General features: G+C 37.9%; 1 protein-coding gene across 9 annotated transcripts in view; it reads left to right on the forward strand.

The window, feature by feature from the left end:
* NYAP2 (neuronal tyrosine-phosphorylated phosphoinositide-3-kinase adaptor 2) overlaps positions 1-27,667 on the forward strand; it is a 257,064-nt gene that overhangs the window by 160,733 nt on the left and 68,664 nt on the right. For all 9 annotated transcript variants that reach the window (XM_070618403.1, XM_070618406.1, XM_070618405.1 and 6 more), the window contains one exon: positions 24,721-24,930. In XM_070618403.1, the coding sequence (XP_070474504.1) occupies positions 24,721-24,930 (210 nt within the window). The remainder of the gene's footprint in view (positions 1-24,720; positions 24,931-27,667) is intronic.

Below are 27,667 nucleotides of genomic sequence, written 5' to 3' on the forward strand. Positions count from 1 at the left end.
TCTTCCATGGTAATATCAGTATATTCTTACTTGATGCCATTTCCTCTTATGCCGTGTACTCTATAGCAGACACTGTTCTAAGCATTTTACATTTATTCAGTCCTCATAGGAAGACTCTGAGGCAGGTGACATTAACATAGCCATTTTAAAGATGGCAGAAACTGAGCCCCAACTTAGCTAGAGTCACATAGTGAATAAATCTGGGACTTGAACCCAGTTTACTTGGCTCCAAAGTTTCTGGTCTTAATGATACTTTATCTATACTTGACCAATCTCCCCAACTTCTTTCTCCTCCCTATTGCCATTAAAATGTACCAGTTATCATCAAAACACTAATGGTGCATGGTGTTATCACTCCTGGGTGCTATCTGCTTAATAAGAGAAAGCCAAATCTGTAGCTAAATGGCGTGGACTACTTAATGGTTGTCATCAATTTAGGAAGTGAGTAGAAAACCTCTTCAACACCCTCCTAAATTCATTTTGGAATCCTAGTCACTATGATGGGCTCTTCTGTTCCACCAGGGTTCTACGTTGCCCCTGAAGGCATGAAGTCTTCCCAGTGGGCCTCAGAATCACCTAAATGACCTCAGCAAAGAGACATGAGTGCTCACCTCAATGCCGCTAAGCATAATTTAAGGATATATGTGCACATTTCTTTGGTTTTTGAGATTTTCAACACTGAGCTACCAACTAGATGATTCTACCTCCAGGGATATAGGGCTTTTGTCCTCAGCTGCTTGCATCTTGTCCATAAATTTGTAGTAGCTTGATGGCCCATGGCCACCCCAAGGGAAGAAACATTCCATGGATCAAAAACCCCAGCCCAACCTCAAAGGCAATGAGGGCCTTAGCATCACTAATCTAGAAACTGATCTAGTAAAACAAACAAAACTCCTATGCAAAATACTTCTTAGTATCACCTTTTTTCTCTTTAGATTTGTGTTAATGTGTTGTTGACAGAATCAGACACTTATCTTTAAAATTAAAAAAATATATATATAGTTTTCCAAGAACAAGCTGACCTATTTAATTACTATTATGTCTTTTTAAAGCTAAAGAAATTTCTTTTCAGGATGATGAGGTTAAATGGAGTAGAAGTGAAATCCCCTGATTTTGAAAATGCGTGTGACTCCCTGGTTAATTGGGACCGTGACATTGTCTGTTTTCCTCATTCAGTTTCAACTAGGATTGCAATACAGAATCACTGAAGAAGACGTAATTTCATAAATAATTGCTCACCTTTCTAGGGGTAGACTCCAGCTGTCTTTGATTGATGCAGGCAGACGTGTTTATCTCCCGTGTTTATATTCTCTGCCTGCGGAATCTTTAAGCGCAATTTCTTGTCAGCAGTTTAATCAGCAATTCTCTCCATTAAGAAGAACTCTGCCTGCTTTAGATTTATAAAATGCAGAAACATTTTCAATTCAGAAATAATGCTATGCCAATCTATTTTTTTCACAACCAAGATTCCCTCGGTTTGTATTTAATATACTAAGGCTGATTTCTTTCCCTCCTGTTGAGTTACCTCAAACAAGAAATTCCATTTCTGACTTGGATTGCCTATCATGTGTTTTCAACACTTGGACATTCACAAGTAATTAAATATTAGGTATAAGTAAGGTGGTTCCTGTCGCCTACATCGTACTCCCTATGTTTTTCCTACATTCTAATTAAATGTGATCTAGAAGGCCAGAACAAGGGGTGGATGTCACAAGAGACGGTTTCCATGTCTGCTCAGCCATTAAGAGCTTTGAGACTTGGATAAGCCCATTCATCTCTTAACACCTGAGTTTTCTCACTTTTCAAATGAAAATGTCAAATGCTAAAACTGTGGGTCTCTTCTGGCTCTGTTGTCTGATGCATCTGTGGATTACTGGATAATCTGTAGATCACCAGACAAATCACCCTCTTCCTGCCTCTGAGACTTTCTGTCTGATGTTTTTCTTGCTGAAAGGACTTCCCAGTAACTCCATAAAACAAAGTCTAATCCTTGAAGCCCCGCTTAGAATCTGCCTACTGCTTTGTAGAGTTTTTCTTAGGCTATTGTCTACAAATAATTTCTCCTTCAAACTCCGAGAGTACCCTGTACTTCTGCAAATGTACGTGTCTCATTCTGATGTATTGTGAAGTTTTTTCTGTCCTGTTCACTGTTAAGACAAATGGCCAGAGAGGACAAGGGCTATATCTTTTCATCGTTTTATTTCATGTGAAACTCAGCTCGATGCAATCTTTCTCAAAGTTGATACATGATAAGTATTTTTTGAAATACTTGTGGAATTAATAGGCATAGTGACTTGAGAAGGCTATTCAGCTTGAGGAAACAAAAGCTGTATGAGAAATGTTTGACCATTAAATGAAAAAAAAATCAGATCCTATGACTTAGAAAATTCCACACTGAAATCAATATAGTTATTCAGTCAAAAAAAAGCTATGATGAATGCTGAATTCATTGCTTCTGCTCTTAAGTGTCCTGTTTAAAAGAATGCCCATTCCATTCTAGGCAGATTTATTAGGGGAAAGATATAAAGAATATAGTCATAAAGCATTTAAATGTGGACCATTTTGTAGATGTCAAATTGTCATCAGTTTCTGTACAAATGACTGAGCTGTGAAAATTGATCACTTCTCAGCCTTTGGAGATAGAAAGATGCATTTTTAAAAGAAAATAATAGAGACCAACATTTTAAAGAAGGAATTCCAATCTGCTTAACATTATTCCTTATTGAACTTCAATAGTGAAGAGAATGAAAACACATTTAACTAAGTCATTTGACCTCTTTGGTGGAAGGGCACTGCATATATCCAGAGAGCTATTAATATGTGAGTGGTGGTCTTGAACGTGTGTGTTCCCCGGTAAAAATGGGTTTAAGTTATAAAATATTCGAAAATATTTTTTAATTAAAAAAATCAGTTTTTCAGAATTCAGTAAATGGATGGCAATTCCAAATTTAATGAAGTGTCTGTAGTGGTGCATAGTGTTTCTCGGTTGAAGCAAGCTCATTATTGTTGTTAGCTGATGGGAGCTAGGTTAATTAAATTTTCTACCACTGCTAGAATAACCGATCAACTGGAGAATCTGGGCTATTGCTGTTCCCAAATGAAAGGAGTAAATATACTAAGGAGAATCTAAGAGAGGAAGAGAGAGTGTTAATAGCATGGATTTTCAAGCAGCATATCCTGTCTAGCCAGGTATACCCAGAACAGCTTACAGGAAAAATTTCAAGTCCAGAAGTCTGTAATGTTCTGAAAATTGATGGTGGAGGGAAAATTTCCCCTACATTTTCTTCTGGCTAAGTTTGTTACATTCAATAAAATAGCATTTTTGCATTTTTTGCATCTATTCCTTTGTTATAGATGGAAATGATATAATTAAGTCCAGAAAGAAAAAACATAGAAAAATAATAGGTAGAAAGAGTCAGAAAGTAGAGATTGGGGGCATCCATGTATTATGCAACCCTATATCTACCCACAGTGCTATGGGTAGTAATTTTAACGTGGCTTTGTTCCCATGACACAAAGACGAAATCTAGGCTCCCAAGAATTAGAAGGCTGGGAAAGGATTTAGATGCTAGAAGCCCCCAACAGAATGAGCAGAGCTGAAGTGAAGCATTGCTCTGTTTAAGTTATCACATGAATATCAAAGATATCTGTATCCACAAACTAGTTTCCTTCTTTGATTGATTAGTTATTAACCACTTACCAATGATTAATGACAAGAGAGATATGTCAAAATGATGAAAGTTTCAAACCTAAGAAGTTAAAATAGATTGCCTCAGAGTGGTCCTTCTTTGGTTGGTTGATAATCTCACTTGAAGCCTGCAGAATTCACTTTGGCTTCTAAACCGAGCTATATTTATAATCATTGAATATAAACTATAATAAAATTGTCACTAATGTTTCAGCAAAAACAGCTTGATTCTATAGCCAGCCGTGATTCTCCATTTCCTTTTCATTGCCAAAACATTAAGGCGCATGTTCTGTGCTTGCTGCCTCTATTTCTTGTCCCTCATTCCATCCTTAATTTCCTGCAACTTAGCTTCATCTTCTGCTCACTCCGAAGCCACACAGGACTTCCTAATTGGTCGCTGGCCCTGGCCTCTTTCCTCTCTTGGTTCTCTGAAACTTCACACAACATCTGACATTGTCGATTACTCCATCTGAAGACATTTCTCTTGGTTGTTATGTGATGTGATATCTTCAGTAGCAGTCCTTTTTGGACTCCTGTCTCTTCCTCTTCCTTCTTTGGAGCTCTGCTCTTCTGACACCTGACTGGTACAGTGTTGTGATTAGTGTTTAAATGTTTATCTCCCCAACCAAATTGTTAGGATGCAATTCTGAGCTTTTTTTTCATTGCAGCAACTAGCACATTTTCTGGCACAAAACTATGTGCTTAATATATATTCCTTGAATGATCAAATGGCTGTTTGACTAAAGTGAATGAATGTGTATCCAATCTCCACAATTGAATGTTAAGTTTTTGAGAGCAAAGACTATATATTTTATTTAAGTGCCCATGGTCTGTATGACTATATTTGCATAATCAGTTTACGTTTATGGATTTATTGACTTTTCCAAAGCTAATATTTTTAATAGCAAAGTCTAATAGAATTACCATGATTACCAAATATCAATAATAATCTGAGTTTTGCACAGGATGCTAAGATCAGCACTAGTTAATGTATTTAGGAACCAACTGCTCTAAGGAATATCGATGGAGAACCCAGGTTAGGATGATTTTTGTATAAAACAGTCAGAAGGGGAATCAGTCCCGTTACTGACTGGGGAAACCAGGCAGCACTTAACAAAGAAAATGGAAGCAAGTCCTCATAACGTAATCTAAATATTTTATAAAAGATTTAAAGTGGGCTCCATGAAAAATAGCATAGCATAGATTTTCACTGAATGGTTCTGGAAGCACTATTAAGACATTATGTTCTAGATGGGAAACTATCAGGTAGATTTTACATCATATTGAGTGCGGTTCATTTGCTGTTTAATTCCAGAAGATGATAAGGAAAATAAAAATATATCTTTATTTTTATGGCTTTGTTTGTTTTTAAAAAATTCTTTTGTTCAAGCAGCTTAAAAAAGAACCTCATTATAATGAAAGGTAGATTGGGGAGTCAATTGAGGTCTGTGTATGGAAAAAGACACAGGAGTCAAATGTTCCAGAGAAAAAGATGGATTTGCCACTGAACAGCTGTGCTTTTAGGGCAAGTCAAACCTGTGAGTCTCAGTTTTTTCGTATTTATTTTAGAGGATTATTGTGAAAAATGAAAGAAAATCTTGTTCAGGCAAAGACCTTGTAAAATGTAAATTGCTGTGCAGCTATAAAAGGTGATTCACTTTTAGATATCTGTGGAAAGAATAAATATTTTATTAAAAAATGAAGCAAAGTCAAAAATGCATTAAATTTTCAGAGATTCCGTATTGTTTGCACAGCTCTCTTCGGTTAGGCGTGGGTAAAGGAGCTGACATCTTCAGTGGATCCTCCAATACCTGATGTGAGGAGCATAAAGCATTGGGGAGAATGTAAGCCATTCTCCGTTCCCATAGGAGGCAGGCTATTTAAAGTTGCTGAGTGATATCTAAGCCTTGAAGATGGAGGAACATCACACCTGATGGAGCACAAGTCACCCCTCACCTATAAAGAACAGCTCTGGGAACAAAGAGGCCGTCTTCATTGTACAAAGGGTTGGGCAACATGACAACATGATCATGAAAGATGATTTATCAGGAAAAGAAAAAATTGAATATATCTGGGCTGTTGATGTGTTTTTCAAATGTAGTGAATATTTTTTTATTTTTCTGGTTACAAATGATTCATCTTTTAAAACAAAAAACTTTGCTTCCAAAAAGGTATAGGTATTAACCAATGAATTAGGCAAAAACCAAGATCCAAAGTGCTTAATATAAAAAATATTTAGTATATTTAACAGACGGAGGACTGTTAAAAGCGTGACTTGTGAAGTGATGTTTCTAAGCAGATTCTAATGGAATTTTATTTCCTGTTAAAAATGGTTACTCAAAATTGCAAAAACTTGTAAGGTTTGCATTTGAAAAATGCAGCATCAGAGAAAAGCAACAAACACTCAAATTTTGTATAAAAACATGCGTGCAACCACACATATATAGAAAGAATGCTAACCTCCTAAATGCAGATTAACTAGCATAAGCAGGTGATGCATGAAGTGACCATCCATATTTCTCATAAGGGAAACGCTACAGACAGAAATAGCAGTTGAAACACTTCACTGTCAATTTTCTCATTTTTTATTAACTTCCACAGCTTTCCCGGTAAAGTCTTTATCCAGATGCTAATTAAGCATAGGTTTGCTTTGCACATCAATTTTTAATATTCATTCTTCATAGTTAAATGAAACCTGCAGCATGAGGTTTCTCCGGTTAAAAGCAGTCCTGACCTACTTCCATGTGAAATCAATGGAAACCTTAAAGAGACTCACAAGTAGCTGACATTTAAGGAGGCCAGCTCATATGCCACGTTCGTTGGTATAAAATGTGTTTCCCTGGGCCTTAGCATTCTTTCTCTCTTTATTAATTTTAAAAGTTCTTCTAAGAATAGAGAAAACTGTGGAAGCTGTTAAACCAGATGAGTGAAGCCATACCTGAGTTTTGTGCCCCTGGGGGATTGTGAGCTTCTGTGTCAGTTACATTTGTAGCAGTTTCAAATTAACAGAAACCCCTAGGTCTAGGACTGAGGAAGGGAAAGAAAGGCCTAAAAGGCATCCACTTGCATTCAAATGTAATCCACAAAAAAGCAGAACTGAATCCACCAGAATACGGTCTTCAGACATCTATGTTCCAAGGTTTTTGAAAGTAAGAGCATATGGTATATGGCAAACCTTTTTGAACACTCGTATGTTAGATGACTGAATTGTAGGACAAGAAATAGGAACAAGGATCAAAACCAGCTAGACGGAGGAGCGATAGTCATCGGGGCATGCAAGAGCCTCCTTAGTCTGCCTCTGGTGAGGGGCGCCTATTAAAGATCAGGTACGTTTCCTTCAAGTGTTGATATGCAGCCACATAAGGGCTCAGTGTGAAACTTGATGGCACTGGAGGGTTGGCCTCATGCTAAATTCCAGAATACTAAGCTAGAGTGGGGTGACCCTGTAAAATTGATGGAAGAAGTAGTGTTCAGTGTACATATCTTTTACTTTCTTGGTTAAGTTGATTCCTAAGTTTTTTATTCTTTTTGATGCTGTTAACATATAACTATCTTAACCATGTCTATGCATTCATTCAGTTTTTCTTTCATTCAATGAATGTTTCTAAAATACCTACTGTGTGCCAGGCACTCTGCTAGGTGCTAGAATCTTTATTTTGAAATGTCAGACACTAAAATCTAAAAATTCAAATGAAGATGAGAGATGAATGTATAATGGAGGGGGCACTTCTGAGGGAAGACGTGGCAGTCAAAAACATTGTTACAAAGATATAAATAGTAAAGAAGGCAGGCAGATTTAGAACTGAGCATTTTAGAAAGATGTCCTGTTTCTCTTTCTCCCATACCTCTGTATTGTACCATTCTGGCCCTCTTGGCCCATGTCTCAACATTTCCTCAGGCTCTGAAGCTCACGAAGGCCTGAGAATCCTGGATTCACTCCAGTGGGCTGGTTCTGGTGACCCTCAGGAGTCGTTTTTGGCTGAGGCATAATCATAGCCTCATCTGAAGATTCTTGTATTAGAAATATTGTTCTCTCCTCCCCTTCCTCCTGTTCCTTTTCTTTTTTCCTATTTTTCTCCCTCTTTTTTAACCCATGAGCCTAGCCCAAAATGGTTGGAATTCTCTGAGGCTTTATTCATCATTCAGATTGATTTTGCCACAAAGAAGTCCACTACCAGATAACTTATGGAACAGTATATTACAGTAATAAAAAGCGTTGGTAACATTAGAAATAAGGAATAACATCTAATCCAGGTCTATTTTTTTTCATTTAATTCACAAGAAATGAAAAATAAGCACTTCTATTTCTGTGGCTCTTTGTGATGAAACAGTTCATATATGCATTTCATGTGTGTGTATATGTCAAAGAGTGTGAAGAAAAGATGATGACAAAAGTTGAAACAAGCAGACAGGTGGCATATATCTAACCTAAAAAGAAACTGAAAAAAAAAAATAACAACAAAGAAGAAAGGAAGCATAAGGTGCAATGATACTGGAAAGAAATTTCCAAGAGAAGAACTCATGTCTTACCTTCCAAAGGGAGTAAGTGGAGAATAAGATCATTGACTCCCTACTCTCTGCCCTTAGACCATGAGTCACACATTCGGAGCTCAACAAATATTTGTTGGACCTTAGAAATAGCCTTGTTTGACTTCCTCATATTACAGACAAATTGAAATCTAAAGAGCTTCAATTACTTGACCAAAAATGTAATGTTGTGTGGAAGTGCAATCTGAAAGAGTTCCAGCTCTTCTGTGTTCTCTACGTATTATCGATATCAACATTTCAATATATTTCCACTGGTTTTGACTATAATTTTACTTGGTCTCCTTGACTAACTTCATTTAAAATACCATTTGGGGAGAAAAATATCTGGTTAACTGGAGACTTTCCCCAAACAAGTGCTTTTTTTTCTTCCCTCTTCAAATTTATATGTATATTTTTTTCCCCAAGAATACTATGAAAAGTTCCAGATTGGCCAAAAATGATTCTCAAACACCGTTTCTTTCTCTAACCGTATTTATCGAAAGACTCGGTGAATGAAGATCAGCAGGAAATACAGTACTGTATACATTCAGTTGTGTAGCCATCAGTTACATTTCTCCTAAAAGAATTAATACTCCTGCTTTGCTTTTCTTATGAAATTTTTATAGCTATGACTTTTTTAACTCCCCCCCCCCAATATGGCCATTAGTAACTGTGATTCCAATAATGCTAATTTTTGCATTTACTTTGATTGAAATTAAATATTCTTATTACTCTTTGTGATGAAGGAATTATTCTTCTTAGCACCTAGTGTTTGCTTCAGAAACATTTATAAATATATTTTCAGAATTACATTTTTCAGGAAGAAAGGAAATGATACTTTTCTTCCCATGCATTAATATTTTTAGTTCCTGAATGCCTCTGTTTCTTTTAAAGAATATTGAAGCGTTTTTCCATCTGCCTGTTAAAATGATCTGAGTCTTAATTAAAGTTGATTGCACCTGTGCATATATTCAACTACCTACACGCCTCCCACCTACTAGTGAAAAAGCTTGCCTTTCCTTCAGAAATTAAGAGGGAACTATGACCTTTTTTAAAAAAATCATAAGCATGGAAAACAGACAACACTGAGAAATAAGTATGATGTTTTTTGGCTATCTTAGATCAAAGAGTTTTTATCTTCTAATGATTGTTTGGCAGCTGGTGTGAAGAAGTTGGTTATCTTCCTTAAACTGCTGGTTTCCTTATCATTTTTAAGGCAGCCTAGCTGAAGAAGCCAAGTAAAAGAATCAAAATTCAACAATAAATTCTTACCCACCCACTCACTGGTTGCTTGTGTGTGTTCTTAGCTTTGGCAGTTCAGTCTCCCGTATTCATGAAGATAGAGAATAATCAGTGCAAATAAATAAGTGATGAAGATCATCTTAAAACTTGATGTGGTCAAACATTTTTCTTCTCCACTTATGAAATTTCTTTCAAGGAATTCTAATAAATATAAAATAGATTAACTCCTATTTGTTTTAGTTCTTTTTCCTTTCTCTTGGTAAGGAAGGATAGTTAAAATGCTTTTGGCTAAAGTAGGAAAACTCTGGGAAAATAAAGGACCCAGCCAGTCTACAAAAAGAATAATGAAAAGCATATTAAATGTTGCCAAAAATGTTCTGTTATGTATAGAACTGTGGTTCCAAACACTGGCTTTACTTTAGAAACTCTCTGGGAACTTTTAAAAATTACCAATGTCAAGGCCCCACCCTACAATTTAATTGTTGTCCAGGCATGGATATTTTTTGAAGCCTCCTCGAGTATTTCTAACATGCCCTTAGGACTGAGACCCTCTGGTATAGAATGTACTCTGGTACTTATCAGTAGAATCCTAAACTTGAAGATCCTTGAGTCTAGATGCATCATTTAATAGGCAAATGAAGACTCAGAAGGGGAAAGAGATTTGCCCAAGGCCTCACAGTTAATGAGGGGCTAAGTCTGAACTGGTACCCAGAGTCTCATAACGCTGAAGACAACTCTGTTTACACTGTACAGGCTGTGGTTGGGATATCCCAGATCACTGAATTTGGAGGAATGAACCCTCTGCACTTGGTTTCTAAATTACTGATATGAATCCATGCCCTGCATTATTAGCACCAATTTTATATCCTGAAACAGCATCTCAACCATTTCTATAAAAATGTGACAATAACCCATGCAACAGGAACTTCAATTTTGATCCCAAATGCTTAATAGTAATTTCCTATGCACATTAACTCAGTCTTGAGGATACATAAAAATGTTCTACATTATGAAAGTCTTCTCAAGCTATAAAAGGTCTAGCAATAGAATATTCTTTTGATCTTTCTGGTCATTATCCTTCTCTCCTATTGTTCAAAGGGTTATTCTGCCATGACCACTTAAAAAATATGTGAAAATAGAAACGCCGTTGAGGCATCGATAGAATTTCCCGTTTTTTTCTTATAAAGAAAAAATGAATTTGGATTCCTTGCATCCCATAGATAATTGGTCTACTTTCTCCCAGTGGCCTTAGTAAGTAGTGATTCTGCTCATAAAGCCAAATCTTGAATAGCTCATGAAAGGGCAACTCAAATTATAGCCATGGTTTCTTTATTCTTTTCATATCACTGTGACTTCTCCTTGGGCTTGGCATCTTTTCTTCTGCATTTTGGCTGTTTAATTGTTCTTGCTGTTGGCAGCACCTAAAGATATTTTGTATGTATAGTACAAAATACCACTTCTCCTCTGTCCTATGGTAAAGTATCATTAATTAGCTTGAAAATCTCCTTAAAACAGGCCAAAGGTGTAGTTTTAAGAACACTGAACTTGAGTAAAGGGACATTTTCAACAAATATTATTTCTGTAATGGATTTAAGCACACATGAATACCATTTCACTTTAAACTGAAAAAATAAAGTACATGATTTTAAGTTTTGGTCCCTTTTTTCCATGAAATTTCAAATTCAGAAGGCATCTTAGAGATGCTTTGGTTTAAATCCCTGATTGGAGAGATGCTTGCACAGAAGCAGAGAAAATAAGAGAACATACCCAGTGTCACCAGGATGATGGCAGAACCGTTACCAGGGTTGAGTTTCCCAAAGGATTAAACCCAGAAATCTTTATACTCTGCCAGTCTCTATTCAGCCTTACTTTGACTGGGGCAGTAGGAAGGAGGAAAAATGTAAAAATCACATATGTTCAAATCCCTGTGGCCTCCTTTCTTCAAGAAGATTCTTTTTTAGATTGTTAGCTGTATGTTAATTTGCTGCCTTGTGTCCTACTTAAGAATGATTCTACTGTCAGGTCGTCTATAACTGTTGGGATACGATTTTGGAATTTGTCAAAAGATGTAGACATCTTAAAACATCCTGAGTCAAAATGTGTGCTTGACCCAGGTTATAAAGATTTCATAATCCTAAAATCCTGTTTGTCAAGTATTTTAGGATTCTATTTGTCCCTCCAAGAGATTTTTATCAGTAGTTTCTCTATCAAATATGTGAAGAACTGGATTTAGAGGGAGAAAGATAAGTTTCAGCATTGTCAGGTCTTAAATGGGAAAGAAGAATTGAAAGCCTACCATTGGCATTATAGGGGCTGCAGATAGCTGTGGGCATAAATACTTAATGTGGTAAATTATAGGGAGACATTTGCATTTTTATGCACTATTTTGAAGTAAAAAGGATTGTTGAACAATAAGGACACTTTCCATAATTATGTTCCATTTTTAATATGCAGAGAATTGACTCTGGGTTCAGGGTAGTTATTTAATGAATTCTCAACATAACCTTGTCTGGTATTTCTCTCTCTAAACGTTGACATCAGATTAAGACTAGACACTGAGGTTGGTTAATAAAAAATGATTATCTTGTCATTGAACAGATGATGGATTTTGAATTCCAAAAAGTGATCTTCATCTGGTATATAGTCACAGGTTTGTCTGCATTGGCTACAAACACTAAAAATTGTTTATAAAAAGGTATGCTACAAAATATTTTCTGTTTCTGCATCTTTGCATCTATGTCCGTACACCCATTGAAAAGGATGTTAAAGAAGTTGATGACATCATAACATTGAGATGGTTATATCTGGACTTTCTGGGGATTTCATGTGCCTGGAAGTAAGATGGTGCTAATAATGAGCCTCTGACTTGGGATAACCCCTCACACATTTTCTTCCTGGTCCTTCTTGCACACTTCTCCTGGGAGAATCTTCCTTTAATACTGATGGCATCACCATACCCTACTCCTCAAAAATAAATATAAACTCTGTAGCCTGCCACTTAAAACCCTGCTTAACTTGTTTTCTCTCTTCTATGTAAATTCAGGCCCCATTCTTTTCTAATATAAAGCCTTCCTTCCAGACAGGCTGACATTATGGAGCCTGAACTGTTGTTTCTTTCCAGCTTTCTTTTGAAAGGATTTGCTTGTGCTGTTTTGTTAAGCTGGAAGTGTGTTGTCAGGCAGGATCAGCTTTTGGGAGGACAGGCCAAGGAGAGAGCCATGTGTGTTGAACAATTAGTTTGCTCTGGCCACAAAACTCATCAAACTCCGCCCCCTCCTTGTCATTCTTTGAATCACTATTTAATCAAGATTTCTTGACCTCCCAACTAGGAAAATCATTGCTTATACCCTTTCGTTGCACTACTGTCTCTCCTTGTCGCTCTTTTCAGAGCTCTAATACTGTGCTAATTCATGTAATTGTTTTCTCTCTCCCTTAGATGAGGAGCCCATGCCAGCAGAGGTCATGGTGTTTTATAGTCCATGCCTATTCTCTCACTGTCACAGTGCCTGGTATGCACGGTCTACACAGATGGAGCGGGGTATATACATTTTACCGTTGACTGAATATAATAAGAAAAAATATATATATTCTTTTCTTCACTTTCCTTTTTTTAATCAAAGAAATCCAAAAAATATGTCAGAGTAAACTGCTAAAGGCAGTCTTAAAAAATGCATGTTCTTTGTTTTCTGACTTATTTCACTGTTACTGATAAATAGCACTTGATAACTATGGTTTGGATTATTCAGTATGTTGAAACTGAAAACTACTATGGACTTCTTTCTAACTTATGTGTTGAAGTCTCTCAGGAGCAGAGCTGTGTGTAATCTGTGCTATTTAGACTGACAACTGATTTCTCAAATCTCACCATGTTAATTTTTGTGTTTATACAATCCGCAATTTTTTAAAAATAAAGTTTGTTTTTTGATTCTTTTAAAAAGAGGTAAATAATCTTCCTTAAAAGAGCCCAAACAAAAGAAAACGAAACAAAACGTTACTGGTGCAGCTATGTGTTCAGAGAGACCTGAGTTCAAATCCTGGTTCCTTCAAGTGCTCGCCTCTCACTGTCCTTGGGGAGCTTGTTAACGCACAAGACCCTTAGTTTTCCTGAACAGTAAAGGAGATCATTGTTCCTGCCAGGGAAGGTCACGTAAGGATCGGGAATATTGTTTGTAAAGAGTCTAGTGCAGCATCTGATCCATAGTAGCCACTGGTTACATGAAGCTCTAATCACAGTGCCGCTGCCGTTGTTTGTAAGACATTGTTTAGCGCTGACATTTCTACTTTTCCAATAGTAACTAGGAAACATCCACTTTCCTTTTTTACAGACAGGGAAAAACCTTGAGGATAGAACCTGTCCTTTTTTAACCAGAACTCCCATTTAGTTCAAGTCTCCTAATCAGGTGGCAGGAAAAATGTCAGATCTTGGGTTTGCCAATGATCGTAAACAAATCATCAATGATTTTTAAGAGCTCACTTTTTAAATTTATTTTAGAGTTCACTGTGATTTGATTGGAAGGGGAATTAAATTCAACTACAAAAAAGTCACTTTGAAGAATGTAGAACATTCTGAACTATAATGTGGAGGTATATTTTGGAACAGAAATAATGATATTATTGAAGCTTCATGAACTATTTTGCTTTCTGTAGGAACTTTGGTATCATAGACGTATAAAATTTTACACTTAGGAGGATACGTAGAATAATTTATTTCAAATCTACAATTTTATCTGAGGAAACAGGCTCAGGAAGGGAAGTTTTATTGAACTGACCTGAGAATAGACTTCAGATCATCTCAAACTTGTTCCAGAATGGCTTACTGTTTGGATATTTCTGAGAAATATTTTAATTTATTTCAACATAAACCCAAGTATATCTAATTTATATCTAAATTGTTTTTTATGATCAGGAAATGGTAAATATTTTCTTTGTGAAATGTTTTTAAAAATCTTATTTTTAAAATTGTTTCTTAGAGATTTTGTTCTTTGCTACTATTTTGGATGAAAAAGTATTTGGAAAAAATTTGAATGGCATTTTCTTCATTCAAATGAATATAAATAAAATGTCTAAGCTGTTTGATCATTTCAGAAACTTATCCACTCCTACCTTCAGTACCTACTTATTGAAGCCTTAGTATTTAAAATATATATTAAATACTCAACAAAGATATATTTATCAGTTTTGTATTTTTATTGAAGGTAGAGCTAAGAGAGAAGTATTGCTTGCTGAATTCTTGTACTGTATTTAGCAATTTAACTAATCTCTCTGTCCTTCATTTTTCTGTTATGCCGATAAAAATATTGTCTTCATTAGAAACTCAAGGATATTATATTTAGACTATATTTTATAAGAGGGAAAATGAGAAATAATGTCTGTTAAAATCTGTGTTAGGATAATCTAACTGCCATAGCAAACAACCCCAAAACCTCATTGGCTTCATATATGACTTATCTCTTGTTCATGTCACAGGACATCACATGTATCACAGGCATGTCACAATCACTTAGTGGGTTCAGTGGAAGATGGGCAATTTTCCCCACAATTATTGAGAATTTTCCATCTGGTGGCTATTCTAGCACCTAGGACCTCAAAAATTCCTAGCTAGCAAGAGGGAGATGCAAGAGGATGAGGATTTTGTGGGAAGTTTTATGATCAAACCTAGAGGTGGTATACATCACATCCACCCACATTTTTGTGGGCAGACCTCAGTTATATGGCTCTCCCTAACTGCAAGGAATGCTGGGAAGTATGGTTTAACAGTCTGTCCAGAGAGAACAAACAGATTTAGTCAGCATCTGGCTAGTCTCTGCCCACTGGTCTTCTTGGCTTCCGCATTACAAGAACAAACAAAAATAGAGTTTATGTTCTCTGAGCAAATTGCATCTCGTTGCCCTGCGATACTAGAATTTTTTAAAGAAAGTGTTACTAAAATATGTCAACACTTGAGCTATGCCTGATGACTTCAGTGAAGATTTCTTAGGTAGAGATAATTTGGCAGTATCTCTACAGTCCCCACAGACATTGATAAAAACTGACAGGGCCAGCCCAGTGGTGTAGCAGTTAAGTTCTCACACTCTGCTTGAGCAGCCCGGGGTTCATGGGTTAGGATCCTGGGCATGGACCTATGCACTGCTCATCAAACCACGCTGTGGCGGCATCCCACATAGAAGGACTAGAAGGACTTAGAACTGAGACATACAACTATGTATTGGGGCTTTGCAGTGGAAAAAAAAGGAAAAGGAAGATTGGCAACAGATGTTGGCTCAGGGCCAATTTTCCTCACCAAAAAAAGCCTGCAAAAAACCCCCCAAACAACTGAATAAATCATGTGGACATTTGGTTGAAAGTTGTTAAAGACAAAGCGTGGTCTTTAAAATTCTATTTATTTTTTCACTCTGCAAATAAGCGTTATTCCTTGCAACCATGAAAAAAGAACTGTTGAATATGTCCGTACGTGAGTTCCAGTGTCTTATGGTGAGAGATATATGCTGGGTGTTGGTCAGGAAACCTGTTTATCAGGTCTTTGCTAATTGCCGTTTGTGTGACCTTGAGCAAGTTGTTCTAAGGCTCTGAGCTGCTTTTACACGTGTAAAATGATTAGTATTCTTTGCACATTCCATTCTACTTCCATGTCTGTCATCTATTTTGTTATGTTATTAAATAGTGTGCTTCAACTACTTTGTTAAAACCAAGGTTTTACCGTACGTGTCTTCTTAACATGAATCTGGACTTTCTTTCCGATTTTATTTAAAACCATGGAATTTCCAGATGCCTAAGCTGTTGTGCTTTCTCTATTTATATTTGAAGAGAAGGCATCCCTTAGTTGTTGGAATTGACACAACTGACCCCAAATGACAGAGTTCACAGGAGAAAAAAGCAATAATAAAAAATAAAAAATTGCCCCTGCTCCCGGGTACCCTTTCATTGTGGCAACATGGGAGCCTTTGCCCTCTTTTCCCTGGAGACTCAGGAGGTGGAATAATCGAATGGCAAGGAGGGGACCCTGGTGCTTGCCTGGACTCATCGTGTCAGGCTGTCTGGCTCTGATCTACTCCAGACATCACAGTTTTAAGAGACACAGTGACATGCAATGAGTGTCCAGACCAGGGTGACTGGGAGAGGAAGAGTTCTAGATTTGTATTCTGAAGGAGATGTGACCAAGGGGTGACAGACTGCTTCACTCTGCATTGTTAAAAGTGTTTACTTTAAAACAGAAATAGGGGCTGGCCCAGGGCTGTAGTGGTTAAGTTTGCATGCTCTCTTTGGCGGCCTGGGGTTCTTGGGTTTGGATCCCAGGTGCAGACCTTTAAATCGTTCATCAAGCCATGCTGTGGTGGCATCCCATGCACAAAACAGAGGAAGATTAGCACAGATGTTAGCTTAGGGACAATCTTCCTCAAGCAAAAAGAGGAGGATTGGCAACACATGTTAGCTCAAGGCCAATCTTCCTCACCAAAAAAAAAATAATAATAATAAAAATAAATAAATAAAATAAATAAGTAAAGCAGAAATAGGGGCCGGCCCAGGGGTGTAGTGGTTAAGTTTGCATACTCTACTTTTGCAGCCCAGGGTTCACGGGTTCGGATCCCAGGTGAGGACCTACACACTCCTCATCAAGCTATGCTGTGGCAGTGTCCCACATACAAAATAGAGGAAGATTGGCACTGATGTTAGCTCAGGGACAGTCTTCCTCAAGCAAAAAAGGAAGATTGGCAACAGAGACAGGACTACCAACAACCATCAAATGGTGGTGCTTGGAGAGGAGCTGACTTGAGTTCTATGTAAGAGCTTTCTAGCAATTAATGATGTTCAAAATTGAGCCAGGCTTTCCCATGAGGGGGGAACACCCCCTTCCCAGACCTGTCCTCCCAAGGCAGGATGACTGTCTCAGCAATTACATGTACTCTCACCTTGCTTTTCATGAGCTGGCGCAATTGTGATTTCCAAGGTCTCTTTCAGCTCTAAAATTTGATGACTGAATCTAATACCTATCTGATAATGCGTAATGCAATTTCGTTCAGTAGCTCCTTTAGCATTTCAAATGTGTTGTCTTTTCTACCTAATTAATCGGCCTCGATCACCTTTCATTATTTTCATTGTTCAGCAGTTGAAATACAGTGAGAGACTTCGATCCTGCTGACTACGCGAATATGAGGGGACAATTCTGAAGAGCTCTTTATGTCCACAGGATGCTCAAATGCTTATCAGCAGCATGAGCTTTGGTCCCTGTATTGCCAGGCACAATTAGAGTCCATATTTTAAACCAGGGGATCCCTATTTAAGAGTGTGAAATTTCAAGAATAACAATAGTCACAAACCACAAGTATGAAAGCCTCTTTTCTAAATCATCTAGATGTTCATAGAAACAACTTAATTATATGACAAATTAATCCTTTTAAATATTGCAAAAAAAAAAAAAAAGATCACGGAATCTTAAGTTCGCCCAAGAAAATGGTGTCCTGGTCATATTTCCAAATAATGCTAATTTTTCCCAGGCAAATTACTTGTTTTCTGGTCTATCATTAGCAAGTCAATTAGAAACATGCAAGAGTTAACAAAAAAATAATTGTGGCTACAGTAGCTAACTCGTGTTTTCCAGTGAGGGTTATTGGTTCATGCCATGGCCCATGTGCTGGGTGAGTTGGAGAGGTGGGAGGAGAGGCTGCGCATCACGGCCCAAGATGGACTTAGAGGCAGGAGTGAAAGCTGATGAGCTAACTGTCCTGGGAGGAGCATGCATGTATTCATTTGTCCTATCAATTTTCACTGAGGACTCTATTATATAATGAGTACCAACATGAAAGATGTAGTATTTAGTCTTCGGAAGCTTACAGTCTGGTGGGGGGACCAGACATGTAAGTCAACAATTATAAGTAATAAGTAATAACAGTGATTTGACCCCAGCAGCTACCATATACACAGCTACCTCACGGGAGGTTTACAACTGCTGGAATGAGAACCAAGGCACAAATGTGTCACCTTGAACCAAAGGAGCTACAGCCTTGGTTCCCCACAAATGTCATACCACCTCATACTTCACCTGTCCAGGTGCAGACCAACAGTCAGGGGTTTACAATCAACAGGCGAGTGCAATGTCACACTTTTATCTTACTGTAATTACAAAGGTGAAAGTACTGCAAAATGGTAGGACTGGAGTAGTCCATGCCTGATATTAACCCTTCACTCACATCTTTAACTCAAACCAAGGAAAGGAATTAGGAGAAGACTTTCTGGAATGATAATATCCAAGTTAAATAATCCCAAACAAGGAGATGTGACTGATTAGCTAATCATCTTATTTTGGGGGAGAAGTACATCAGGCTGAAGAAATGGCAAATATAAAGAAGATAACTCACAAACCCCACAATTAAAATATGTGATGGGAGACAAATGTAGAGGGGCTACCATAATCCAGTTCATGAAGGGCCATAGGGCCAAACCCAAAGCACTGGGGCTGATTCCAAGGCCACGGGAAGCCTTTGGGTTCACTCTGGAAGTAATGTAGAAAGGGACTTGAAGGGGACCATGAGAGGAGACAGGCAGGTAGTGAGTTTTTTCATAATATAAAGGAGGAAAGATGAAGGCTAGAATTAAAGCAGTGATGGTGGTGAGGGAGAAATGTGGAAAAGCATTATACATCTCTGTTTCCCGTCAGGGTCCTGAAGACGGTGAAGTTGTGGACACTCCCCATGTTGGGGATAAGGTAGTTTAGGATGATGGCCAACTGTCTTTCTTGGGTACCTAAAGGAACGCTGAGAAAAAAAATAAAATAGTTGCTAGCAATGCTGTGTAAGGAACTTTAAATGCATTATCTCATTTAATCTTCACAGGAACACAATAATGGCAATTGTTATTATCTCCATTTACAGATGGGGAAATTGAGGGTCAAGTAGCCTTGACTAAGGTGAAATAGCAAATAAATGGCATGGCTGAAATATGAACTCATTGTCTAACTCTGAACATCATGATCTTTCCAGCCAGAAAAAGAGCAAGTTTGGAGACAGCATAATGCTATCATTTTTAACAAGTTGACACAGCCATATGTAACTGTCCATTGGTGCCGTACAGTTTTCTTTGTCTCTAGAGTTTGGGGAGGATTTTTAGGTTGTGGAGATTTATAAGAATCCTCAGCACCTTGTCATTGTTGAGAGAGTGAATGTTGATGAGGAAGAGTGAATCAAAGATTCTGGGCAAACTCAGTATCTTGTGGGGAGCAGATCTGATGGTGAAAGCCATCAGACCTGGGGAGGCAAATTGCTCTAGGTGGCCCAGGGTACAGGGCAAGAATCGAGAGGGAGAGAGATGAGGTAGAGGCCGGAGAGACAAATGAAGACCCAGAGACAGCATAAAGAGACAGAAAATGGGAAAACTTTGAAAAGGAACTTCAGAGTTAGCAGCATGAGGTGTGATAGAGATTGGAATCCTGGAAAGAATATTTTCATCATGAGAAGATTGCTCTTGATCTCTTATCCTTATTTGTCTTCTTCAACTTAAACACTGCAAGAAGTTTAAGACAATAGTATGCAAAACACACAGTCTGAAAGACAAATGTAATGAAATAATGCATGCATTTTTTCACAGCAAGATTTCAATTCAAGGTCAAGTTTCAATGTAAGCATCAGATTTTAGATCAATAATCAACATTCAGTCGTCCATTCAGTGAATAGAGGATGAACACATTCTGTATAGTTGGGCTTGTGCTACATGTTGGGTTGTAATGGTGAACACTGAAAGAACTTAGATTCCACATAAAACTTTACCACAGCACTTAAGATTGATCTTGTTCTGGAAAGTTTATGTTCCTAAAATCAATCTTGCTTTCAAGACTTTAAGAAAACATTGATATATATGGATATGGATAAATATGTCCTTATTCCTCTGAATAGATTTCTTTGAGCTTCCAATATCGTATATTTTTCTTAGTCTAATTGTCCACTTTCCATTTGTCTCTTTTCAATGGCTATTTTGAAGATTTTCATATTTATTTTAAATAGAAAATGCATTTTGTAGGAAGCTTTTCTGGAATATATATGGGAAATCAAATTTATTCCCAAATAAAATGCTCAATAATACACTTATGGGTTTTTTGGGTTCTTGTTTTTACAGATTTTTCAGCTCTGCCTTCTATTTAGGAGGCAGATGTTAAAGCACAAAGGCACAAGTCTGAGTAGCATGATTTCTTCCATCCTTTTGTTCAAGTTTTGCTAAATATACCTGCCAAAATTCACTGAAGACTAACCTCTGGGACTTGAAAACAAAGAAGGAAGAAAAGAAAAAAAAGACTCCTTTTTGTTTCCAAAGCTGTATTGGGCTTTTATTTAGTTGAAGTTTGAGACCTAAGTGACAACTCCCTGGTATTGTGTATGCAAGTAATTTGAATGAGAATAAAGAAAGTGATGCTGGTGGAGGTGCCCTGACACACAGCCTCAGCCTTTCCTACTAAAGTGTTGTCCGAACCTGCAAGAACAATATTGGACCCCATGTTAAGATCGAGCACTTTTTAATTTGATTAGTTTCAATTCCAGTGGTAGAAGTGTGTGTGTGAGACAAGACAAAAAATGGTAAATGCTTAATGAGAGCAGTAGGAAAAAATATAGACGTTGGTAATAAAGCAAGCATCCCAATGGTTTGTGTAAAATCTAGAAGAGAAGGTGGAGTGAAACAGATGGGTCATTAGGCTTTGAGGCTGTGACATTTGGAAGCCAGAGTTACATTTTCCTTGAAACTGAATAAACAGCTTGGAGATAGTCTATGATCTTTTCTGATACTGATTTTATTCCATTTGACTCGGGGCACTGAAAAGCAAGTGTTGGTTAAATTGTCTTGCTGTAATTATGATGCTAGAATGTATTACTTTAAAAATATTTTGACTTCTTATGTTTGATTTCAGTGTAACTCGGACTTAGTCTTATCTACAGTCCCATTTAAAGACCAGGAATCTTTCTAAGGTTGTTACGAGACCACTCTCTTGGTTTAAGTTCTGTCTCATAGAATAATATTCATGACATATGTTTGCACAAGTGCAGAGCATCTTGGAGCTGGAGGGGACTATAGCAATGTGGAAATAAATGAAGACCCAACAAATGAGAACAGGCAAAGGCTATTTGCTCAGAGCTCACTATAGCAAGGCATTCACTTTCATTTGACGGAGACTCAGAGGCAGGGAGAAGAGTGGGAAAGCAGATATGCCCCAAGTGGAGGCTGTTGTCATGGGGAAGTTGTAGGCAAGCCAAGAAGGAGCAGGGCATCCTATGTGATTGATTAGAGGTACATAGTTGACTTCCTCTAGTTGGTCCTATATTGGAAGCAGGGGCCTAAATTCTGGAAGCTGTCAGTTATTAATCAAGTCCTGGATTTTGGGGCCAACTGTCACACAGGTTATTGTTTGACTTCCTGGATTGGTTGCTAGATACAGTGGTCTGACTTCCTATACATCTGACTTATAGACAGACAGTAGGTTGGTTTCCTGGGCTCCTTCCTGTAGATAGTGGGTGCAGTTCTATTTTTTCATGTGGTCCGGCAATTTTCTGTTTGTATATTCAGCCTCTCAGTGATTATCTAGTCCAAGTGTAGAAAGATTAAATAAATTCATAAAGGATAAATGGCTACAATTTACTTAAATTAATACTAGTTTTTACATATGTTGCTCAGTTTAGTTTTAAAAATATTTTAAAATGTAGCATACTATTAGATCCTTCAGATTAAGTTGGGGGAGTTAGGCAGAGCTGGTATTATCTCTGTTTCATTATTAAGAAAAATGAGGCTCCAAGAGAAGAAATCAAGATCTTAGTGATATGGGTCACTAGCCCATGACCATGACCAGGGCTGCAAAGCTGGGCCCCTCAGATTCCTCACCCAGGGCTACTTATGTATTACAACCTGTTCTCTCTCTGCCCCACAGATTCAGATAATGGGGAACATGTGTGATATTTGGATTATCACACTGCTGAGGGTTGATTAGTATTTGAACCTACATGCAAAGAAAACAGAGTCCAGATTCTCTGAACCATTTCTGTGATTTTTTTCATTATACTCTTTCTCAAAGATTCTTTGTTTGATTTAAACTTTCAACCTGGTGAATTTTACAACTTGTGATTATTAGATAATCAGATTTTTGCAAAATGCTATTAGCTCTGTGCCACTTTAATACATTCATAACACTCGCTTGATTCTCCTGTTCCATTAGGAACATTGGATTTCCTACACCCATCAGAAAGATGCCTGAGGAGTTGAGAAACCTACTAAATTAATTAATTAATTAGATACCCACTGAGCAATATGCTAGGTGCTGGAGGCACCAAATGGAAAAAAAAAAAAAAAAAAAAGCAAGGAACAAAACTCAGTCCCTGCCTTCAAAGAACTCAGGGCCTTTTGAGAAGAGCAGATATGTAGAAAGATGATATAAGACAATGTCAGTGCAGAGATGACCATATCCCAACATGGGGTGGTGATATTGGGGAAGGCTTCAGAGGGTACTTAAATTGAGTAACCAGGGCTGAGGAGAGTCTAAAGAGCAAAGACAAGATATAAGGGTATTCAAAGCAGGGGACATAGGAGATATTAGCTACAGAAAACGGTGTTGTTTTGGTTGGAGACGGAGTGGGGAGGAAGAAGCTGCAACTAATTAGTGATGTTTCTTGAATAAAATGTTCAAGTGGGAAGAGATGAAGTAAGGAAGGGAAGAGTGAGATGGTGGAGAATCTTGTGGGTCATAAGAAGGAGCTTAGGTATAATTCTCTGGATAAGAGGAGGCTTCTGGAAGGATTTTAGTCAAGGGTACGTTCCTGAACAGGTTTGCATTTTTGTTTTTGTTATTTCTTTTACAAGGTTAGTTTTTTTTTTTTTTCTAGGAAGATTGGCCCTGGACTAACATCTGTTGCCAGTCTTCCTCTTTTTTCTTTTCTTACATTTTTTCTCCCCAAAACCCCAGCACATAGTTGTATTTCCTAGTTGTAGGTCATTCTATTTCCTCTATGTGGGATGTTTCCAAAGCATGGCTTGATGAGCAGTGCTAGGTCCGTGCCCAGGATCCAAACTGGTGAACCCTGGGCTGCCGAAGCAGAGTGCGCAAACTTAACCACCTGGCCCGTGTGTTTTTGTTTTTAACACTTCTCTACGTGCATTACAGAATGCTGTCACATCCCTTCCATGAAAAAACACTTGATTGGATTTGCATTTTAAACAGATCGCTCTGACAGTATATGGGGCTTGTACTCTGGGAAGTCAAGGAGAGAGTCAAGGAGACAAGTTGCAATAATTCAAGGGCGATGATTAGAACTTGAACCAAAGCAATTGAGATAGACATGATACAAAGTGCAACAGAAGAGAGAGCAAGATATTCAGAGATAAAATCTGCAGAATCTACTGACTGATGGATTTGGGGAGAAGCAGCTAAAGAAAGGGAGAGACAAGCTTTTAGCTTGGATGGTTGGCTGGACAGGAGGAACCATTAGTTTAGTAAAACATGGTGTCAATGTAGTATCTGAAATGTTAAATTTGTGTCATCCATGGAGCATCCAGGTGGATTCAGCCAGCAGACAGTTAGGGGTGTAAAAAACTATTTAGAAATCGCTAACAGTCAAATGACTGCTAGTTGAATCCTGGAAGATAAAAATCACAGAAAGAATATATATAAAATGACAAGAACAGTGGCTAAGCTAGAACTTTGGGATAGACAGCACGTAAGCAATGCGTGGAGGAAAAGAAGGTATGAATGACACAGAAATGGTGTTAGACATAGAACACAACACAGGAAGATGGGCCATCAGTAAAGCCGAGAGAATTGAAGATATAAAGAAGAGAACAACCAAAGAGTTATAAAATAGCTTAAAAAATGTCTTTTCAATTTGCCAACTAAATGGCACTAGGTGACCTTAACAAAAACAGTTTTAGTAGAGTGGTTGGGCTGAATTCATGTCACCGTAGGTAGCAGAATGGGAATGAATGGAAGGTGAGGAAGTAAAGAGGTTGAGTGTAAAGTGCTCTTTAAACAAGACAGAGTTACTAAAGAAGACTCAAGATTCATTGAGGTTCTCCTCCTCCAAAGAGAAAACTATTTCCCAGCGATATTTACTGGCACACCTTAGAAAAAAGGCCCCATGTTGATCTCCATCCATGTTAAATTTAAACGCTGTAATCTCCAACACTTGTGTGAGTTTCCAAAAACACTTTGAAAGCATTTTAGAAAATCATTCTCTAATTTTTTAAGGGAATCTTGGAAGGATTTGACTTTTATTTAACGGAATGTAATTCTGATTAATACACAGAATCGACAGAGGAACTGAAAGTCCGAAGCCACAGCACGGAGCCATTACCAAAGTTGGACAGCAAAGAGAGAGGGCATCACGGGGCATCTTCCTCCAGAGAGCCTATCAAAGCTCAGGAATGGGATGGAACGCCAGGGCCACCTGTGGTCACCAGTAGACTGGGAAGATGTTCTGTGAGCCCCACCTTGTTAGCAGGAAACCACAGCTCAGGTAAGAAAGATAATGATCTCCCAGACGGTAATTCCTTGTGATTCTAGAAACTAGTTTTAGGCAATTATCCCTTAGAGATCCGTAACTACAGATATCTCTGTCTCTACTCATAGAGATAGCATAAGTAGCTTTTCACACAAATAAATGCAACTCCAGGGAGCATTATTCAAATAGATGACAGAGAATTGAATGGTGCTTCTTAGAGCTGTGCAATGTGGCAGCCCCGACAACTCAAAACATTTGTACTAAGTTTCTTCAGAAGCATCTAGAGAGCTCGTCTAAAGCAGTTTTAATTTATGAAGTTTAAGTGATTTAGAGTTTATGCCTCCTTTGCTTCCAAAAAGATTTAGGCAACTGGAAGAAAAACTGAACAAAAAGTAAAATTGAGGATAAAAATGTAACAAAGATGATCTGAAGGCAGGAGAGAGAGTAGATTTTGGGAGGCGTCTGAAGTGGTGAGCTGAAGACAGTAACTGGGCATTGGGCGTGGTACTCAGTTTCCAAATCTATGTTAAAAGAGAGAGAAAATTATAATCGAATACACCTTTACATTTCACAAGTTGAAATTAAAACCAGCCGTGCAGACTTGCATTGTTAAGAGGTAAACATTATTAAACATCAATTTTTTAAAAGCAGCATATGTTTGCTTTGAACCGATTAATCTACATAATGGACTCACAGAGAGCTGTCACTTGAAATAAACAACGAATAATCAAGCCATCGCCTGTAGTTTTCAGGTTTCTATTCGTTAAGAGTTTTAGGGCTCTGAAGAAAAGACCAATTCTTTAATGTTCTTTTCAACTCTGATCCTCATCGTGGAAAGCAATTTACATGAATTGGGCCTGTGGGCTCTCTGACAGTCATGCACAAGCTAAAATTGAAACAGGATGAATGGTCTCCATATTTGGGAAAGGATGTTTCTAGAACAGTACCCACCCAGAAACAGAGCAATAGTTTCCCTAGACTTGAAATGTAACTTAAAGCTTTGGTGATGGAGCTGTATCAAGAATCAATATGGATAACCAATGCGACAGCGAGTTCAAGTCCGGGAGAAGGAACATTATGTGAATGTAGCAGAAGTGTAAAAATATATTTTTGATAGTAAAGTATAAATAGCTATAGATATATGAGAAGATGATATCTGTGCATTTTCTCAAAAAGAAAAAGAAACAGAGGGGACAAATAGTATTTTGTAAGAAAAAAAAGCCACCCCCAAAGAAGGTTAACATCACTATTCAGTTAGGAATTATGATTAATTTTAGGTTTATTATTAATATTAAAAAATTATCTAATTTTATACCAGTTCTATCCAAAAAACATGAACAATAGCTTCTCCTGTTATGACCAAAGATTATTTTATAAAAAGCAGAAGCATTACTTGAGTGTTTGTTACATAACAGTCACTGTTCTGATCTGAGAGCACAACGACAAATAAGACATCTTTGCATTTAAGTGCTCAAAGTCAAATGCAAGACAGACAAATGGATCATGGCAGTATTATGTATTATATACAAATAAAATGTGAAGTAGAAGAGAAATCAATCAGTTTTTCTTGGGAAGTTATGATTTTGGCAAGAACAATCAGAGGCTTTTCTTGGATAAAATAACAATTACTTTAGGATGTAACGTTTGAAGTAGAGCTTGAAACATCAAGAGCTGCTCCCTAGGAAGATGACAGAAAAGAAGTCTGGCTTCTGGATGAAAACCTAAAGCGCTATGGGATGGAGCCTAGTGTGTTTGGTGTGAGGGATGGGGGAAGATTGACTGAAGAAACTGCAAAGTAGGCCGGGACCCGATAGCAGGCATCCTGAGGGCCTTGTGTATTAGATAGAAATACGTTCAGCCACAAAGTACCAATTAACAGAGGCTTAAGTGATAACCGCCTTTGTTAACTCCTATAACAGCCCATCTGGAAGGAGGCAGCTCCAGGTGTTTTGCAACTGTTGAGTGAGTCATCCAGGACCCGGGAACTTTCTATCCTTCCGACTCTTCTGTTCTGCCACCCTTGACGATGTTTTTCACCATCACGAGCTGTCTATGACACTTCTGGACATCATGCCCTAGTAGACTCTCCCTTTAGTTAGTCAGAACTGGGGAACACGTCCTCTGGACCGATTGCTGAGTGAAGAGGAATGGGATTGCCGTGTGCTTATAGAGGGCCCTTCCTTCCTTCAAGTCAAGGGGCCCCTGCCTTGTACCTGGAAATGAAATCAGCAGTCTATTGGCAGAGATAAAGGAGGATGATGTACAAGCAGTGGACAGTATCTCCCACATCCTGGTGAGGATTTGAACATTATGTGTTGGATATTTTGTAGTCATTTAAATATTTTTAAAAATAGATATAGTATAATTCAGTTTCCATCGTGAAAGATCCAATGATGACTCCAAGGCTTCAAGCATGGGTGACTGGGAGCCCATTTGCTAAGATAGAGATAATTAATATGAGATGTGGAACAAGGTTTAATTGGGAAAAGTCAGGACAAATTTTGACGAAGTTAAATTGGAAGTTCTCTGGGACATCTAACCGAGAAGCTAGTAAACACTTGGAATTACAGGTCTGGAGCTAATGAGAGTTAGTGGTATTAAAGACTGAGACTGGAGACCTTTGGAGTGGTTAGAACCCCAAGACTAGATAATTCTCAACTAGAATAGCAGGAAACTGAGATGGAAAAGAAATGGAGATTGGACCCTGGGGAATCCAAACATTTCAAAGTGTGGGCAAAGGAAGAAGAGCCTG

The sequence above is a fragment of the Equus przewalskii genome, chromosome 5, assembly GCF_037783145.1.
Source record: "Equus przewalskii isolate Varuska chromosome 5, EquPr2, whole genome shotgun sequence".
In the NCBI taxonomy this organism is placed as follows: domain Eukaryota; kingdom Metazoa; phylum Chordata; class Mammalia; order Perissodactyla; family Equidae; genus Equus; species Equus przewalskii.